Below are 19,832 nucleotides of genomic sequence, written 5' to 3'. Positions count from 1 at the left end.
AAAAAACAGCCTTTTGTTTTAGATCCTGTTTGCCCACACACTTCTTTTTTTCCGTGTTGGCAGCAGCTATAGCTTGGCAGTGTGCTTTGCATTGTTGTTTTTCTGCAGTTGCTTGTGGGTTAAATGGTTACAGCGAGTACAGTCAGGCAATTCCAGCGTTATGAATTTGATGTTTAAAAGGCTTTTTGATCCACACAAGCTCAGCATCAGTGAGTCCCCGCTGTGGTCTGCTAGCACGTTGGACGATTAATCATGATCAATCTAATAATAGAGATTAAATAATAACTGCTGTGAGAGGCCAAGTTATAAAATGGAAAAAATCTAAGCAAGTGGTTGTTTTAAAAAACTAAAAACCAATCCAAGTTAACTTTTATCTTAATGATCTCTTCAGCGACTATGTCTGTAAAGGAATAGCTGCTCAAAAAGTCGTGCTGGCAGTTACCTGCCATTTCTGACATTTATGCATCTTTTGGCCACTTCTTTTTACCAGCCAGTGGCAGATTCCTTCAAAACCCCCTAAAATAAATAGTGGAACACTCTGCTCTCTGTATTCCTCTGTCGTTCATATTAAAGCTCTTCCTGATCAAATTAGTGTCAGGATTATAAGATGCTAATCAGAGTTTCTACTTTTCTACTGGAACATGCTGCAAAACATCCACATCATTCCACCCAGACCCACAAGTGCAGAGTGTCACATGTGGTTCGACCCCATAGTCGCACCGAACGGCTTTATGCTCACCCCGACCGACTTCAATCTGACACTGACTGGCTTCAGGGCTTCAGATTTTAATGCGGAATAGTCCAGTTGTTCAGGATTTTGATGATATAAATGCATAAAAAAGCTTGTATTGGGTTAAGAATGGCAGCGCTTGCTCTCTAATGTGTTTGAACACCTAGCTGGCACTACTCAGCTGGCTCTCACTGAGGGTTGAGTCTCAAATCTACAGAAATGATCTTATAAACCCATTAATTGACGAATGACTTTTTTGCCGGTTATTGGTTCACCTGTCAATCACTAACATGAACTGTTTATGTGTGTTAACTTGTATGTGGCTTTGTGGTTTGAGCCAGACGAGCAGGTTTTACTAGACAGTCTCTAGAGTACATTAAATGTTACGGCTTTATACAAACACAAAATCTTTATTACCGTTGTTTTATTAATTATTTGCTCTGTGTAGAAGTAATTTCAAACACTAAGTTTAACTGCTGGAACTAAATCAATAAATAAAAAACATTGCTGCTCTCATTGCAGCAATTGTCGGGCCAAACCGGAGTGTTTTTGCCTAATTGATATCCTTTCTGTCTCACCATTATGGAGACACTAAAGTAAACTGGAACCCAGTCTAATCAAACTGGCATCCATCTCACCCAGTCCTGCTCCTGCTATTCCTAAAATTTTATATGCCATGTGACTTAATCTGAATGAATATGTTCAAATTTGACTGGCTGGATATAGAGCTGATTTGAATAAAAAAAAAATATACACATTATATTTACTAAAATGACCATTTTATATATTGGGTTGGACATAAATACGTCGCAAATTTCGCCAACAAATTAGAACAAAGAAAAATGTCTATTCCTAGAATTATAATTATAATACTTTTCTTGTTGTGTGTATCCTGCTGCGCCAAGAGGTTCAAGTGATCTCCCACTTTATCCAGTCAGATAGAAATTGGCTTCAAATAGTTAATTTGGTCCGAAATGTGTCAATGAACGTTTGAATAGAATTTATTTTTACAGATTGCTGGGTTGCATGTAAAGTTACAGATATTTAGAGACGTAATTCAGGAGTGATTCTGAAATTGAGTTGTAATCTAATTTGGAGGGTAAAAAACACAAAAAGACACGGAAATTCCTCTTTCTTCCTCTCAGTGTCTTTATCTCTTTTTAAAAGGTCTCGTGTGGGTTCCTCGTGTGTAAACTGGTTTAGATCTCTAAATCACAGGACAGCCGTTCACTCTGCTACAGAAACACACGGCCCCGTTATTGCCGGTAAATCTCTTTGGCTTTTCCCAGTGGCATCGTTCTCACGTTAGCTAGAGGTGTAATGGTATGATGAATCTGCAATATTGTAATAATCACCCAGAAACGGTTGACTTCCCATTTTCGAACAGACACTAAGTGCTAAAACAGCGCCGCAGCGGGGTGGTTCACTTATTTAGCCGGAATAAGAAATTTAACAAATGGGATTATTGTCTGGATCAGTATAGGAAAACATTCAGCATGTTATTGCATGGAGTGGACAAAATAATAGAACTATATTACAGAGAATTATGGAAATAAATCATTAAAACAATGAGAAAAACAACAACTAATGCCACCATTTGACCTGGAACAACCTTAATCTTTCTTTAAATACTCTCAGATTAGTCTCTAATAGTTTGTGCTCTTCTAAAATAAATCTTTCATGGATCCTCCAGCTTTAGGGGATTGTTGTGAATCAGCTTGACATACTATTTGTGAAAGCCAAATAATGTTTGAATATATGCCAGTTTCTTTTAATCAATAGCCAACTATCATTAGTCAACCATTAACTGACAAGCTTATGGCGTCTCATCAAAGTCATTTTGCTAAATAAAGACCCATGTGCCCAGTTTAACATGCCACGCAGACACCAAACAGCTTCATTGTTTGTTTTATTGTGCAAAAGTTCTGTCATTCATGAGTTAAATCATATAAAATCATTAAAAAAGTTTCCCTGACGGGGTTAGAACTGTAGTGCTCTTCACGGTTCTACCCACAAGTAGCGCTTTGCACACTGAGAGTCTCAATGTGGTGAAAAAAGCACTATAGATCCGCTCTCAACTCAAATCAAGCGTCAGCTGTTGGAAATGAATTTTAATAAATTTTTTAATTAACAGCGTTAAACCGAACAGCGGCTTCTTGGTCAGGTATCATTAACATCCCTAAATTAGAGTCCGGGAAGAACTTTGGAGGAGCCTACTCCATCCTGATGTGAGTCAGAGCCTCGTATGTATTTTAGCATCGTATTGTTTGTATTGTCAGTATTATTCTGGAACATGTCCAGGTCTTCATTACCGAGGGTTTGCACAAGAGGGTGGAACCGGTTCTGAGGAACTGCCTCGTATTTGTTAGCTGTTACGTGGCCATGCACAGCAGTTATTGTACAGATATATTTTTATCAGATTGAGTTTGTACCGTCCATGAATCGTGAAAGACGTAGGTAGATCGGATATAAATAAATTGACCGATTTAACAAAAGGAAAACCTATATTGAAACTACATTCAAAGGATGAATATAGGTCACCTTTGCTACTGCAATTAAATTTTACTTAGAAAAGGTCAATAAATAACATCTATTAAAGTGTGTATACTTGTTTTGGCCCCCTCTGTATATTGTGTAAATCTCAGAATTATTTTGTGTGCTGTTTTTGCCATTTTGCATGTTGTTCTGGAAAACGGTGCATTTACTAGAGACCTGGTATTTGCTTTTGTATCTAGTTTTAATAAAACAGTTCACACAAAAGTGAAATTTAATTGTTTGGTGTTTGCTTGGTGTGTGTTTGCTTATTTAGTGTTATAGTGGAAATATATAATTACGTAGGTAAACAGAGAATCATCTGATTACTAGTTAAGTGTAGGACAACTGCTGGTTTAACATGTACAAATCATCACAAGTTGGTTAAGTAAACAGTTTTACAAAATAGATTTCTAGTTATAAACGTTCTTTTCCAGCAGAAGTTACGCAACTATGGTTCCTATTTATTATAATTATTATTTTGTGTGTGTGTTATATCATAGCGTTTGTGACAAATGGGGTGCATGGGTCTGTTACGCTAGCTTATCACCACCTTAGAGATTGAGGTGTACAGTTTGGCTGTGTCTCAGGAAGTGGGGATGGTCAAAGCTCAGAATGGTTCGTGGGTATTCCTGCGTGCCGCCCAGTGTTTCCCTGTTGAACCGGAACTGCCGTGACCCTGACCAGGACGAAGCAAGTCATGAAAATAAAATGAAATACGAGTCAAATCATCGTAAGTAAAAGTTCTGACTTAATAGATCTTGTATGATCGTTTTGAAAATCCTAAATCAGAGTGAGGATTAAATAGTGTAAACTTATTTTGTTTGGCTGAACTGTTCCTCTAAATCACATAAAAAAACACACTTCCACTTTGTAAATGTGTAATTTGGTTTTAACTACATAAAAAAGTCGAGACTGTATCAGGCTTAGGAACACGATTCTGTTAAATCCTCTAACGAGAGTCATAAAATCAGAAATTCAATATGCAGTATAAAACGTATCGCAGAAGTATGGGCGTGTGGTAGAAATTACATTTCCTGCTCGCCTCCATCCCAGCGTGTAATTATATTTTTGAGATATATTGTTAAATGACAGCTTAAACGCAGCCTGGTTATTAGATAGAGCTGTGAATGAACAAGTGGAGTGAATGTTAGTCTAAGTGCTCATATTATTTATCGTCTTTGGCTCTTTGGGATCCACGTGAAATTCGATTTGGGCTCTATTTCAAATTGAATTTGAGAACTCATCATCTGTATGGTTCTTGCAGTTATCATTTTATGTACAGTATCTATATTATTCAGTTACTTATCCGGGTAATTTAATTTTCCTGACAGCAGAGAAAAAAAGCATCTCAGTTTAAAGGTGAAGCACATCGAAACGTCTCGTAAAGTTTCAGCCGGATAAAACTTCTCTCCAGACTTTGTGGAAGTTAAACCGGTGCGAGAGGCCGAGATGACCCACTTTCCTCACTGATGTCACGTAGAGACTAAATTCCACAACTCAGCACTATCTGCTGTTTTAACCTCGAAGGTCTCATGTCTACAAACGGAGCTGCGGAACAGCTGGCTGGACCTCCGTTCTGCTGCTTTAGGTGTTTTTGGTTTCTTTCTACCTCCCAAAAAACAGCAGGTTCAGTTTTCCAGGCCGTGTCGAACCCAGACTGAAAAAAAAAACAGTTCATCCTAGTCAAGGGTTGCATCAGTCGATACTGTTCAGAAACACTGTGTGCAGGAAATACATCCTGATCAGGGCATCACACACGACACGTTTACATTTATTCTCTCACTACTAGAGCAGTTCGACAAAGATGTTGAATTTCTGGATGTTTTTCGGGCTTTAGAGAGGCAGACCTGGCTAACCAGAGGTGAAGTTCAAACCCAGGTCTCTAAGACTCACGTTGCTTTTGCATTTCATTTTATTAGCTTTTTTTATATTGCTATTTCTTTGGACTACATTGACGTTTTGTGTGTGATGCTTGTGATTGTAAATTGCTTCTGTAACACTGCAATTTGAGGATCAATGTAGTAATCAATCAATCAGTCAAATTAAATCAAACACTGCTTTATTCTATTAATACAACACATAACCTTAATAAATGCCATTACTGATCCTGCTGTGCTGCACATCTGGCAGTGTCGCCATTCACTTTTGCACTTTATTTCTCGCTCGGTAAAGCCAAACCTGTACTGTTACCATAGGATTCATGTGCTGTGTGTAGTTTACCTGTAGTTCACCTGCACTGATCTAATGAAAACTGTGTCAGGTTGATAAGCATCAGATAATTTCATTATCTCAGTCGGCTTGGTTAATACTTTGGACTTTCTTGTCGCTCGCGCACAGAGAAAAATGTGTTTGGGTTTTTAGTGCTTTTATGGTGGCAAAAACATCGTTGAATCAGTGAAATCAGAAGACTGTCATGATATACAGTACATGTGTTTAGAAGTGTATGTCAGATTTCGACTTTATCTGTAGCGTGAGGACGTTTTTAGATGTGTTAACGTGCAGTGCGACGGTTGTGTCTGTATATCTGGGTGTATGGTGTAGTGGTGTGGATAACACTCTCACAATTATAAAGTTCTCAGTTTGGGTCCGTGCAGTTATTAGGAAATAATCATACAGGGATGTTAATGGGTAAATAAATTAAGTCAAAATACTTGACTGTAGTGTAGATCTTGTTAGAACAAATATGTTTTTATCATGTAAACTCGGTGTAATCCCAGTAAACATCACGAGTGTGTGTAGGACAGGGCAAAGCGCCCGATGGCGACACACTTTTGTATGAGAGGAAGCGTCGCCGGTAAGAGCAGCACCAAGGCCTCTGGGTGTGCCGACCTTCCTCTGAAACAAACAAACCATTCTGAACTTCCTGCCTCGAGTCGCCTTCTGCAGTGCCAGCCATCTCCACACGCTCAAGGTTTAACCAAACGCGGCACTTTAATTCACCGGATCTCTTCACGCATGAATCAGAACGTGTACACACGACTTTCTGCCGAAGGTCTGATGTTTTGTAATGCACGGGGAACCCAACGTTTAAAAACAGGAAACAAGAGAGTGAGAGAAAAGTGAGGGAAGCGAATCACAGGGTGTATGTGGTCTTTACAGTGTAAAACATTTCTGAATCAGGCTGAACAGTTGATGTTCTACATACCACAAATCAGACAGAATATTGGGAGAAATACGAGCATGTTTAAGTCATTTCTATACATTCCCGTGCAGCCTGATACAGTACTTTGAGCATTACAGGATGATACTGTTGGTATAATTTTTCATGCTGAATTATTACACGCACCCCGTTAAGCAGTGTTCATAGTTCCGGGTTTTGGTTATTTTGCAGACTGTTTGATCGCTCGCTTCGTCACAGCGCAGTCCCGATCGTGTGCTGTATCGAACAGCTGGTGTTTTCTGCTCCCTGCATCTCCCAAGCTCAACTCGCATCTGTTTTTTTGCATTGATGCGCTTTAAATCCGAGTTGTACCGGGTTCTCTTATTTAATTTTTAAGGAACAGCCTGTATCTGCGCTGGTAGCTAATAAATCGTGTGGTTTGAAATCGCATCTGGACCGAACGTGTTGCGCACATTAGCCTTTAATCACAAGATGATGATTAAAAGCGATCTGAGTCGTGTAGTGTGCACGGCAAGCACCACGGTTCTCAGTTTACGCTTTAGCTGTTCAGAGTAAAATAAATGAAGTGTTGTAGTTCACTTTGATTAATTTATGAATAAACAGGCTTTGGAGATCATCTTTTCCTCTTGGTGTTTGTGTAAGTGAATTAGTTGGTTTTTTTTTAAGTTTTGAGAACAAAGTCGAAATCTTTTCTAGAATAATGTCAGAATATTCTGGTCATAGCAGCATCCTGGTGTTAAAATCAGTGCCGGTTGCACAAATAAAGAAATACTCGATCTCCTGGCACATCAGCTTTAGTTTGTTATTACTGTGAGGACGATGAAACGGCTTTGCATTTATTTAGAAGAAAGAACCAGGCGGACTTTGTGGAAATCATCTCTGTTGTTGAAGCAGAACTTTTAGGTCGTTGGCGTCTAATCTAAGATAGAATTGAATAGAATCTTTATTGTCACTATACACAGGTACAATAAAGGTTTGTATAGCATCTGTTAGCAAACAGGTAGTAGCAGCAGTAGAGAAAATAGTAGAATAGTAGTTTTGAGAAATGCATACGTAAATACATGTGTGTATTTATAAATATTAAATACTGAATATGTGTGCAATGCTTTCTTTTGTCTGTAGTTGTAGCACACTGGCCAAAATATTTTGCCTTTATTCTCGAAATAATAAAAAACAGTAACGGTGGCCCTAATACACAGACGTAAATCAGTACTGCAGGATCTAGCAGTACATTTTTAAGGTCTGTTCTACTTCGCTGTTGATAATATTGAAAGAGAAACGTCCGTCTTTAACTGGAGACGTAAAAAAGTAAAATGCATCATGATTGCATTTAAAAAACGTACACCGAGTAATGAATTCATCACAAACATTCAGCCCAAGTGTGAACAGGTTAAATATTTTATTAGTTTTACTCGCGCACGTATAAACACTTCATTGTAACACACAATGTTGTTTCCCAGTAGATCACTGACATGCCATCTCTTCACATTATGAAGTGTTTAATCAGCCTGGAATGTAATTACTGTACATCTATCACGACCAGAGAGAACCAGACGTGCAGGATTAGAAATCGTAATGCTGCGATTCATTTTAAATCTTGTAGAAAGGCTTATAAAATCTTTTCTGCACACACGGCGTTATTAAAAACAGTTCTGTCTAACATCACTAAAGGAACCTTCAGCATCATTATAAACCATTCACCAAAATGAATGAAAAATAATGTGAATGCGGTAAAATGTTCTTAAAGAGAAGCTGCAGGCCTGCCGAAATCTGTCAAACTGCCCTCAGGTCAAACTGGACCTGGCTGCTGTATTCCTACTGTACTAAATACGTGTAGATGTACATGTCACCCACCCCACCCTTCATTTGTTTACATTAATAAACATTACTAAACATTCAGTTTCTTTGGAAATGCTGTGATCAAATCTGTAATTAAAGATTTTATCTAGAAGAAAGAATCAGACGGACTTTGAGAAAATCGTCTCTATTGTTGGAGTAGAACTTTCACTTTTTGAAGCAGAACATCTAAGCTAAGATGCTCACTTCATGCTTCTCTAAACTGGCAAGCCGTTGCAGCTCACTGGCCAAAATATTTCGACTTTATTCTCGAAATCAAAACATAAACGGTCGGCTGGGCCGGGTGCCTACATGAACAACGATTGGCTGTTGTTCATACAGGGTGGGAAGCCGGACCAGGGTTCCTCATAACTGATGCAATTACGACCACTGCTGGCTGATTGATGACGCCTGCACAGGGTCGAGGAATAACGCGTTGATCAGGGTGTGTCTCTCCGTACACAAAGCTGATCCGTATATGAACACGCCTCGTGCAGGTGAAAAGATGCAGTCGGCTACTAGAGGAGGTGTGTCAGTCTCGTTCTCCTCAACCAGGGCGGGGATCGGCTACCGTAGACAGGAAGCATAATGCAGTTGGGTAATTGGAAGCGATAAAAAGTTGGGAGAAAAAGGGGGGAAAATGCATAAACAAAAATATATATATATAAAAAACATATAATATGACGATGTAAATCAGTTCTGCAGGACCTAGTGGCAGTATTTAGTATTTTTTAGGGTCTGTTGTGTGATCAAATCTGTAATTAAAACTAAAAATAGGCTCAGCGGTTTACAACACTAGTTAGGTAGATAAAATAAAATAGCTTCCTGTAAGGTAAAAACAAGGAGGATAGAAATGATAATGATAATGATAATGATAGTAATTCTTCATGCAATAATAAACATTCATGTGTGAGTAAATATTGCATATAATAAAATGACACATTTTAACTATGTTATTTAAGGCTTTTTAAATATATTTTTTTAATAGGGGCAGTTTGTAGCCTAGTGGTTAAGGTACTGGATTAGTAATCAGAAGGTTGTGGTTCAATCCCCAGCACTGTCAGGCTGCCACTATTGGGCTCTTAATCCTCAATTGCTTAGATACTGTCACAGCTGTAAATGTAATGTTTAGGGCAGTTGTAGCCTAGGACTAGTAATCAAAAGGTCACTGGTTCAAGCCTCATCATTGCCTGGTTGCTACTGTTGGCCCTTGAGCAAGGCCCTTAACCCTCAATTGCTTAGACTGTATACTGTCACATTTCTGTAAGTCGCTTTGGATAAAATAGATATAAATGTAAAAAATAATACACAGATATTAACCGGCAATTTTAACATTTTTCTTTGATTTCATTTTCACTACACAGTATTTATCAACAAAATGTTAACTGATGTGTTTGTTAGTTCTGCTGGTCTGGACCTACAGCACTTCTTCTTATTTAAATATGAGCCACTTACGAACGTGTTTTGTTGGAAAGAACTTGAATAAAGAACGTTTTTTTTTAAATCTGTAGAGCTGTTTGTAGAAACATATGTGCCAGAATCAGCATGGAGGCTTTCCAGGCTGCTTTGGGATTCGAGCCATTTATAAACACAGAGAGCGGCGCTTTGGCACCGTATCACTTTCAGATAAACCGAGGAGATTAACAAGAGTCTGTTAAATGTTGGTCTTATTCCTGAAATAAGGATCGCGCTGTAGTTGTGACGGTGGATTTTTCAGAGGGAGCATGTTCCAGTGGGTGTGTAAATAAAACACAATCAAGCGGAAACAGTAAACACAGAAAACTCGTCAGCTTACATTAATTTTTACATTAAGTTTTTAATGCATGTTAAAAAACAACACTTAAGCTGACTTGCACCTATTTATAAAAACTAAAGTTCAGGGACAAATAAAATCTCTTTTATTTAATTACCAGATGACCAAACTTTCAGTTAAGCAGTTCGCCCCCGCCCCCCCTTTAGTGCATTGTTGAACTCCTCTAATGCATGACATATATGCTGGCCGAGAAGGGCTGCGAACTAGCACACACCCCCTCTGAGAAGCCTTGACCAGCTTTAGCAATGAGGTGATACCCCATGATCACAGTCTGTAGTATCTGTGAAGCGCCCAATCAGTGAAGTTTATGTGTATTTACAAACCATCAGCTCGATGACTTTCCCAAATCTAAATTAAATACATAAATAAACATAGATTTTATAGATTCCTAAAGTTTAGTTTAAGAGCCGTTTTCTAAAAAAAAATAAGCTTACAGGGACATCAGATCCCACCGACTTTAATGTTTCCCACCCGTTTTAAATGACTTTTATGCCTCTAATTAAATATTAAGTGCAGTTTTGCTCTACACATGGAGTTTTACTGCTCTTACACACCGTGTAGTACAAATTTATGGTGCTGCTATAAATCAGAGCCCTGTTAGCAGGTCAGCTAATGAACTAATAATAAACTCATACTAACATCACATTATTATATTCTCCCTGATTTATTTAATAATATCCTGACATTGAAACTTCATGTGGATAATACAGGGTGTCCCTAAAGTCTGGACACATACATACATACATACATACATACAGTGTATCACAAAAGTGAGTACACCCCTCACATTTCTGCAGATATTTAAGTATATCTTTTCATGGGACAACACTGACAAAATGACACTTTGACACAATGAAAAGTAGTCTGTGTGCAGCTTATATAACAGTGTAAATTTATTCTTCCCTCAAAAGAACTCAATATACAGCCATTAATGTCTAAACCACCGGCAACAAAAGTGAGTACACCCCTTAGTGAAAGTTCCTGAAGTGTCAATATTTTGTGTGGCCACCATTATTTCCCAGAACTGCCTTAACTCTCCTGGGCATGGAGTTTACCAGAGCTTCACAGGTTGCCACTGGAATGCTTTTCCACTCCTCTATGACGACATCACGGAGCTGGCGGATATTCGAGACTTTGCGCTCCTCCACCTTCCGCTTGAGGATGCCCCAAAGATGTTCTATTGGGTTTAGGTCTGGAGACATGCTTGGCCAGTCCATCACCTTTACCCTTAGATTCTTCAATAAAGCAGTGGTCGTCTTAGAGGTGTGTTTGGGGTCATTATCATGCTGGAACACTGCCCTGCGACCCAGTTTCCGGAGGGAGGGGATCATGCTCTGCTTCAGTATTTCACAGTACATATTGGAGTTCATGTGTCCCTCAATGAAATGTAACTCCCCAACACCTGCTGCACTCATGCAGCCCCAGACCATGGCATTCCCACCACCATGCTTGACTGTAGGCATGACACACTTATCTTTGTACTCCTCACCTGATTGCCGCCACACATGCTTGAGACCATCTGAACCAAACAAATTAATCTTGGTCTCATCAGACCATAGGACATGGTTCCAGTAATCCATGTCCTTTGTTGACATGTCTTCAGCAAACTGTTTGCGGGCTTTTTTGTGTAGAGACTTCAGAAGAGGCTTCCTTCTGGGGTGACAGCCATGCAGACCAATTTGATGTAGTGTGCGGCGTATGGTCTGAGCACTGACAGGCTGACCCCCCACCTTTTCAATCTCTGCAGCAATGCTGACAGCACTCCTGCGCCTATCTTTCAAAGACAGCAGTTGGATGTGACGCTGAGCACGTGCACTCAGCTTCTTTGGACGACCAACGCGAGGTCTGTTCTGAGTGGACCCTGCTCTTTTAAAACGCTGGGTGATCTTGGCCACTGTGCTGCAGCTCAGTTTCAGGGTGTTGGCAATCTTCTTGTAGCCTTGGCCATCTTCATGTAGCGCAACAATTCGTCTTTTAAGATCCTCAGAGAGTTCTTTGCCATGAGGTGCCATGTTGGAACTTTCAGTGACCAGTATGAGAGAGTGTGAGAGCTGTACTACTAAATTGAACACACCTGCTCCCTATGCACACCTGAGACCTAGTAACACTAACAAATCACATGACATTTTGGAGGAAAAATGACAAGCAGTGCTCAATTTGGACATTTAGGGGTGTAGTCTCTTAGGGGTGTACTCACTTTTGTTGCCGGTGGTTTAGACATTAATGGCTGTATATTGAGTTCTTTTGAGGGAAGAATAAATTTACACTGTTATATAAGCTGCACACAGACTACTTTTCATTGTGTCAAAGTGTCATTTTGTCAGTGTTGTCCCATGAAAAGATATACTTAAATATCTGCAGAAATGTGAGGGGTGTACTCACTTTTGTGATACACTGTACATATTGCATCACAAATAGAAGAAAACACATAAAACATGTTATTGATAAATATTCTAATGAAATAAAATGTATTGAAAATATACATTTTGCTCATGTGTCCAGACTTTAGGGACAACCTGTATAATATAAGCCCAGTGCTAACAGACATACAAGTGCACACTATTTAAGGACAATAGTTTATACACATATTTGGCAAGCCTGATGGACATTCCGATTCATTCCAAAGGTGCTCAGCCGGGTCGAGGTCAGGGGTCAGTCGTCAAACCATGTATTTATGGACCTCACTTTGTGCACATGGATACAGTCAGTGCCACAAAGTTAAACATCACCGGTGTTATGGATTATTAAATCAGTAACACAACCATAAAAGGCTATAATGAACACACTAAGGTCTTTAAAAACACAATACTGTGATTTTCTGGGTGTTGAGGGAGGAAAAATAAAACAATGTTGTTTCAGTGGAGAATAAAAACAAAGTTTGCTTAATCTGCCCAGATCTGAACTGGTCTAAAAACAAAATCTGCGTCTGGTCGATTTATTCTTTTATTTTGGCCGATCTGTGGTGTGATTGTGTGATGTTAATAATTTGAGTTTGAGATAGCACGTGGCGTTTTCGCTGAATAAATAAATAAATAAATTATCTGAATTTGTAAGAGAGTGTAAGAACAAATTAGAGCTTATATGTACACATCGTTTTGTAAGGTTGGAGTTTGTCCACACTCATTTTACTCCAATCTAAAAGACATTTACACCAAGTTGGCACAATTGAATGAAATAATTTAGAACAACCACAGCCTGTACATTACTCCGAGTTAAAGCTTTTACTTTTGTAGATGAACAGTTTTGCAAAATGAATTAGCGCCTTAAAGCAGCGCTGCTGTTAATCAACACATTTCAGCTCTACATAAACCAGAACCCCCAGTAATGTTTAAGGAGAAGCTTTAAAATAGAAACGGGTGACAGAGGAACACAGGAATGATTTTTCTTTTATTAATGATTAAACTATTTTATTATTAAGCTATTATTATGATTTAAAATAAACAACTGCTTCTGTATTTATGCTATAGCTATTGTGTTACATGTACATTTTCTCTTTATCTTGCTGTAGCAATGATTAATATATTATTATTATTTGAAGAAGATAATTTTGGGTAATGTCAGTTTAAGTTGCGCAATAATTTGTATCCATAAATAAAAAAGCTGTACAATCTTAAAATCTTTTAGAGCTCATTAGTTAGTTAGTTAATTTTCACCTTTTCTTTCACCTTTATCTGCCCTGAAAAGAAATTAAAGTAATAATAATAATAATAATAATAATAATAATAATAATAATTTCATGTTGCAATAAATTAACAGTACTAGAAATATGTAACGGATGATTTAGCCCATTAAAAAACTAACAACACATTAAAATTGGTAATAAGTCATTAAAATAAATTAATCGTTCATATTAAGAGTTAATAAATCAGAATGAACCAGGATGGCTGCGGCTCTAGTTGCTACCCTCTCAAATCTACCCTGATTCAGTACATATTCCAGCACTAATTCCTCTGTTTCGCTCGGAGCCGCGAATAATAAATTCACGTATTTTAATGACAAATCGGTTGCAGAAGTCATTTAAACCGACGACGAGGAGCAATTCAACATCCTACACGTTCTGTCTCAAACAAACAGTTTGAGTGCTTTTTATTATCGACCCTTTTTTTCCCTGCTCATGAATCTCCTGCTTTTCCTTTATAGCTATTTCTGCTCTTCCCAGCTGCTCTCACACATCCTGCGCTCACCGCCTCTCACACACTCGGGTTCTATCTTTATGGTCATTTTCCGCTGAACTGTGTTTGACTGGAGCCCTCGCTGCACCCCGTTCTAAACGTCGTGTACATTTAAGGTCTGTCCTGTTCCCACCTAATTTCAGAACATTTGGGCCAAAACGAATTCTTAAATTGCGGCTTAGCCAAAAATAAATGCCAAGGGCTTGTCGACGTTATTAACAGCATGCAGTCACACCACAGATTGACCAGAATAAAAGAATCAATTGACTAAATGCAGTTTATGTTTTCAGAGCAACGATAATTCAGTTCAGATCTTCAGCTCAAGCAAACTTTGTGGCTTTTCTTGTTTTTCCTTTTTTTATTGGCTTTTTTATTCCACACTACAACAACTTAGTTTTCTTTTTCCTCCCTCAACTCCCAGAAATGTTCACATCCCAATTTCCCACTGATCTAATACTGATAATCCATGTAGTATCCAAGGTGTTATTGTGGCATGCTCCAAGATTTAGGCTTTAATTTGTAATCACGAAAATGTTCATGCTGATGCTGGTGGAGGGCAGTTGTAGTCTAGCGGTTAAGGTACTAGACTAGTAATCAAAAGGTCACTGGTTCACACCCCACCTCTGCCAGGTTGCCCCTGTTGGGCCCTTGAGCAAGACCCTTAACCCTCAATTGCTTAGACTGTGTACTGTAGTGCGAGTTAACGTCATGTGTTTAGACAGATCAGCAAATATTATTTACATATTAAATATAATCCAGTGCTAATTCCACCTTCCATTTTAGGCTAGTATCTAATGCCTAAAATAAACACATTTATATTAAATGAAAAGCTGCACTGATTTCACATCCAAGAAACTCCACATTTGATTACTGGTAGGGTCCTACTAAATTCAGACCTTGTTTTTCAAAAATCACAGATTTTATGGATATTTGTAGAGCCAAATTTCACGACAGTCATTAAATTACACTCATAAATCAAATGATAGAATAAATAGAAGCTACGATACACAGCACAGCTCCCTTAATAGTTGAATGTAAACCTAGAACATCCAGCGACGGCGCGAGGCTTCATGTTCCGTCTTAAATACCAAAATCCTCCTCCGTGTTTTGACCTTCCTCTGCGTCCACAGAATTGGCTGTTAGTTTTCCAAACTCACTTACCCGAGTCGTGTCTTGGACTAAGCGATTGCTAACTGAATTGCTGTAGGATTGCTAGGACGCCCCATAGTGCAGATTAACCGGTAAATGTGAAGCACTTGAACGCTGCACGAATAAAAAAAAGTTAAATTGCTAAACACACAAACCATACATTTTGGATTTCACATCAGATTACGTATTACACGTGAAACGGCTCATTTTACCAGCCGTGGCAGGATTTTTACGGCTGTGAATTAGGTAGGGCTTTAATTATTATTGTTTTTGCAGTATCAGTATGTAGTCACGTTGCTCGTACTTTTATTGACAGGCTCTCACTTATCACCTGGGGCGGTTTATCCAGTGTGTCGGTATGAAGCCTGTCAGTGTGAGAATGAAGCTGTATAAATAACATACTACCTCTAGAGAGAAAAACTCGTGGCCCATTTAACATTTATAGTGGCGGGAAATTCCTGCTCCAGTCTCAGCCTTACTAGTGTCATTAAATGAAACACATCTGGTTCTGTTAAAACGGTGCAAAACACGCCACTCTTCTGGATAAATGATCCAATTTCCTTATAAATGTAGATCAGTTAAATACAGATCTAACCCATTTACTTCTCTGCTCACAGCTTCGTCTGTAATAGCGTTGACATTTGCGTGGAACCGCCTGTGTCGTCATTCTACATGCTTTAGAAATGCAATGATCTGTAGCGAGTTATTTTTCTGCATGACTGAACGCTTGTTAGCGGTACAACGGCAGTCACACCCTCATAGTAAAGAGTCAGAATGTCTGGTTATATACGCACACAGTAAACAGAGATTTAAATGCATCGTTATTATCTGTATGGTAGCAGATTTGATTTCTGTTGCCATTGAATGCACAACATTTCATCAGTTTCACATTTTTAGTTCATTTCTTTTTTTGTAATGAAGCCAAGCTATGAAGTCCAAGCGACTGTCTGTGGAATTCATGATCAAAGGAATAGATCTCAGGCTTCTGTTAAATAAAAGGAGCTTGGTGCTTAAACCTTAAACCTTCCTAGTGTTGAGGCATCGGGCACCTAAAAGCTAAAATGTCTCTGAATGTGCTTGAGTGGCCCAACCAACTCCGGTCTTAAACCCCATCAAACATCCGTGTAAAATCGGCCGCTCAGGTGGCGCAGCTGTAAAACACACGCTGGAACACCAGAGCTGGGATCTCGAATACATCGTATCGAGTCTCGACTCTGCCCGCCGGCTGGGCTGAGCGGCCACATGGACAACGATTGGCCTGTTGTTCAGATAGGGGTGGGGTATTAAAGCCGGATAGGGACTCTCTTATAACTAATGCAATTACGACCTCTGCTGGCTGATTGATGGAGCCTGCACAGAGATGAGAAAAGAGTGCTCTCAGGGTGTGTCTCTCCGTACACAGGGCTAATCCGCACTGCACTCGTCAAAGTGTAGGTGATAAGATGCATACGGCTGCTGCCCACATGTCGGAGGGGGCGTGGGTTAGCTTCGTTCTCCTCAGTCAGAGCGGGGATCGGCATTGGTGGAGAGCAAGCGTGATGCAATCTGGCATTTAGACGCGCTAAAAGGGAGAAAATGCATAAACAATATATATATATACATCTGTGTAAAGACCTTAAGACAGCAGTAACTAGATGCTTACCATCCAATCTGACGGAGAGGATCTGTCATGAAGATTGGGATAAACTGCCTCAACCAGGCGTACAAAGCATGTAGATACGTATTCAGGAAGACTTGCAGGTGAAATTGCTTCCAAAAGCGCTTCGATAAATGATCTTCTCAGACACTTACACACAGGAAACTCAAACGTAGCCGAGCTCTTGATCCGCATTCACAAAATCTGACAGACTTGATCTGTTGGCTGAAGGGCGTAAGAGCTAGGAAACAAACGTGAGCTGTGGGATGCACTTATGATCCATAACGTCTTGATTTTATAACAGTGTAATTATAACCGTGTTGTACTCTCCCTGAAATAAATGTGTAGGTCTGATTTAAATGTAAACAATTACTACTGTAATCGTAAATGTGATTATTTTTTTCTGTATTGCAGTCCCTCAGGTTCTAAAGACGTGTGCCGAGTTTATCGAGAAGCACGGCATCGTGGACGGCATCTACAGACTTTCAGGAATCACCTCCAACATTCAGCGCCTCAGGTCGGACCTCACTGTGATTACTTTTGTACCTTATGCTCACACTACCGGATAAAAAGGGTCAGTTTCGAGGCGAATTTGCTCCTCCTGACGAGTGCACATGTCCCGATTTAAAGCTGTCGATGATCCCCAACCCTAAGCTGTGCTATAGGCCGGTCGGGCGTCTACAGAGATGTGATTGGCTGTGTCTGAGGGTGGGAGGGTAATATGCTCGTAATATGTAATGTAAAAGTAACACGTGTTAAATGATGTTATGATATGAAGCATTTTAGAAAGCATTCGCTTTGCACTCTGCTGATCTGTGAGCCCACATGCTGCATGTTTATGGAATAGAACAGAACAGACTTTATTTGTCATATATACATATATATGTGTACAGTACAATTAAATTCTTTTTTTGGGTATCCCATCTCATTTGGAAGCTGGGGTCAGAGAGGGTTAACGGTTTTGCTCAAGGGTCCAGCAGTGGCTGAATAGCAGAGCTGGGATTCAAACTCTCAACCTTTCGGTTGCTCTACCCACCTGGATGTTCAAAGCTTTTGCCTCATGAACTCACAACTAGCTGAATTCCCGATCTGACCTCCCCTGCATTAGATGCAACCAATCGCGTGTGTTGAGCATCATGTGTGTTAGCACTGAGCGCTGTAACAGCATTGTCGTACGTCTGTGTAGCAACGATCTGATCAGGATGAACCGAACTGTGTGCAGGCAGGAGTTCAACTCGGAGCAGAGTCCTGATCTCACCAAGGAAGTCTATCTCCAGGACATCCACTGTGTCGGATCCTTGTGTAAGCTGTATTTCAGAGAGCTGCCCAACCCGCTGCTTACCTACGAGCTCTACCAGAGATTCACGGTAAGGCCAGAAATTATAGAGCGTTTAGAGAATCACATCCGTGTCGTTTTCACTCACTAGAATCGAGCTGAATGCAATTTAAATGCTCCGAAAGTGGAAATTTAAAGGATGTGATGAACGTGAATTGCTGACAGAAAAGCTGCAGCGTTTATGATTTTCACAGTTGTGTAACGTCAGCGTTTTACTTCATTTCTGGAGAAAATTGAATCGCTTAGAAAACCTTATCGTATGTAAGTGTGTAGAGTTTACTCTAGTATACATGATAGGCCAAAACATTAGGACCACCCCCAAAAACCGCATGGCAATGCGTATTTGGTAGCACTGGTGCACGCGAGGGTGGGAGATCTATTAGATGTTGGGCTGATGGAGATCTGATCAACATAAAGACTCGAGGGACTTTGATCTGGACCAGATTGTTATGGCCAGACGACTAAGTTGAAGTATCTCCCGAATAGCAAGAGGGGCACGGGCAGCCTTGGTGAGCACCCGCTGACGGTGGTCCGAGGAGGGACGAGCCACAAACCCCGAACAACACCAATAGATGCCAGAGGAAATCAAGGTGGACCAGCAGAAGAGCTACTGTCACAGATGTGAATGAGATGAATGTCGATGGTCTGGCGAATCCTAATTTCTCCAAGATTATTGGACGACTAGATGGATAGATGGCACTAGGATACAGTGAGTGAACTGCTAGATAGCACAGGTCTTGTGGAGTCCATGTTTTGGCAGATTAGAGCTGTTTTGACAGCATGTTAACTGGGTGGCTCTAATGTTTTGGCTCATCAGTGTATGATATTATGTATTAGATTATTATGAATAACTTAAAATGAGTATAATTAATGATTGTGTATCTATAAATCTTTTACTTATGGATGTATCTACAATTGCACCATTGATAATTCTTCAACAAAGTGTCTCTGACTCTGTCCGTACAGGACACTGTGTGTGTTAAAGAGGAACATGAGCAGCTCACAAACGTTCGGCAGGTCATTGAGGAGCTGCCCATCGCCCACTTCAGGTAAAACTGGCTTTTAACACGATTTCACACGCTCGCCCACCTCTGTTGAGATTATCAGATGACTGGGCATCTATACAGGCATACTTGGCTACGTCTGAGGCAGGGGGGGCAGAAGGGATTCCTCATTGCTGCTGCACAGAGATGGTGAATAACTGAGATCAGTGTGTGACTCTCAGTACCTGTCTGTGTGAGAGTGAAAAGAAGTGCTTGGCTACTGCACACCTGTTAGAGGGGGGCATGTATTAGGTACTTCCCTCCTCGGTCAGTGTTGGACTCTGCAGCAGTAGAGGAGATATAACTAGGGAACTGGATATGACTAGATTGGCAGAAAATGCATAAACTGATTAAAAATTCAGACATGAAGGTTTACCTGGTGTTTATTAGTGACCGGCCGGACTTCATAATGTCTGTAAGTGTTTGTTTATCGGTGTTTATTATCTATTGTGTTTATTCAC

At 39.8% G+C, this 19,832-nt stretch overlaps 1 protein-coding gene across 1 annotated transcript in view; it reads left to right on the top strand.

Moving 5' to 3' along the window:
• arhgap31 (Rho GTPase activating protein 31) overlaps positions 1 to 19,832 on the top strand; it is a 39,248-nt gene that overhangs the window by 1,742 nt on the left and 17,674 nt on the right. Inside the window, exons 2-4 of the mRNA XM_062988431.1 lie at positions 17,407 to 17,509; positions 18,215 to 18,359; positions 19,295 to 19,377. Of these exons, the coding sequence (XP_062844501.1) occupies positions 17,407 to 17,509; positions 18,215 to 18,359; positions 19,295 to 19,377 (331 nt within the window). The remainder of the gene's footprint in view (positions 1 to 17,406; positions 17,510 to 18,214; positions 18,360 to 19,294; positions 19,378 to 19,832) is intronic.

Source organism: Trichomycterus rosablanca, chromosome 26 (assembly GCF_030014385.1).
Source record: "Trichomycterus rosablanca isolate fTriRos1 chromosome 26, fTriRos1.hap1, whole genome shotgun sequence".
Classification (NCBI taxonomy): Eukaryota; Metazoa; Chordata; class Actinopteri; order Siluriformes; family Trichomycteridae; genus Trichomycterus; species Trichomycterus rosablanca.
The sequence above is the reverse complement of the archived record's forward strand: the minus strand, read 5'-3'. Positions and strand labels throughout refer to the sequence as shown.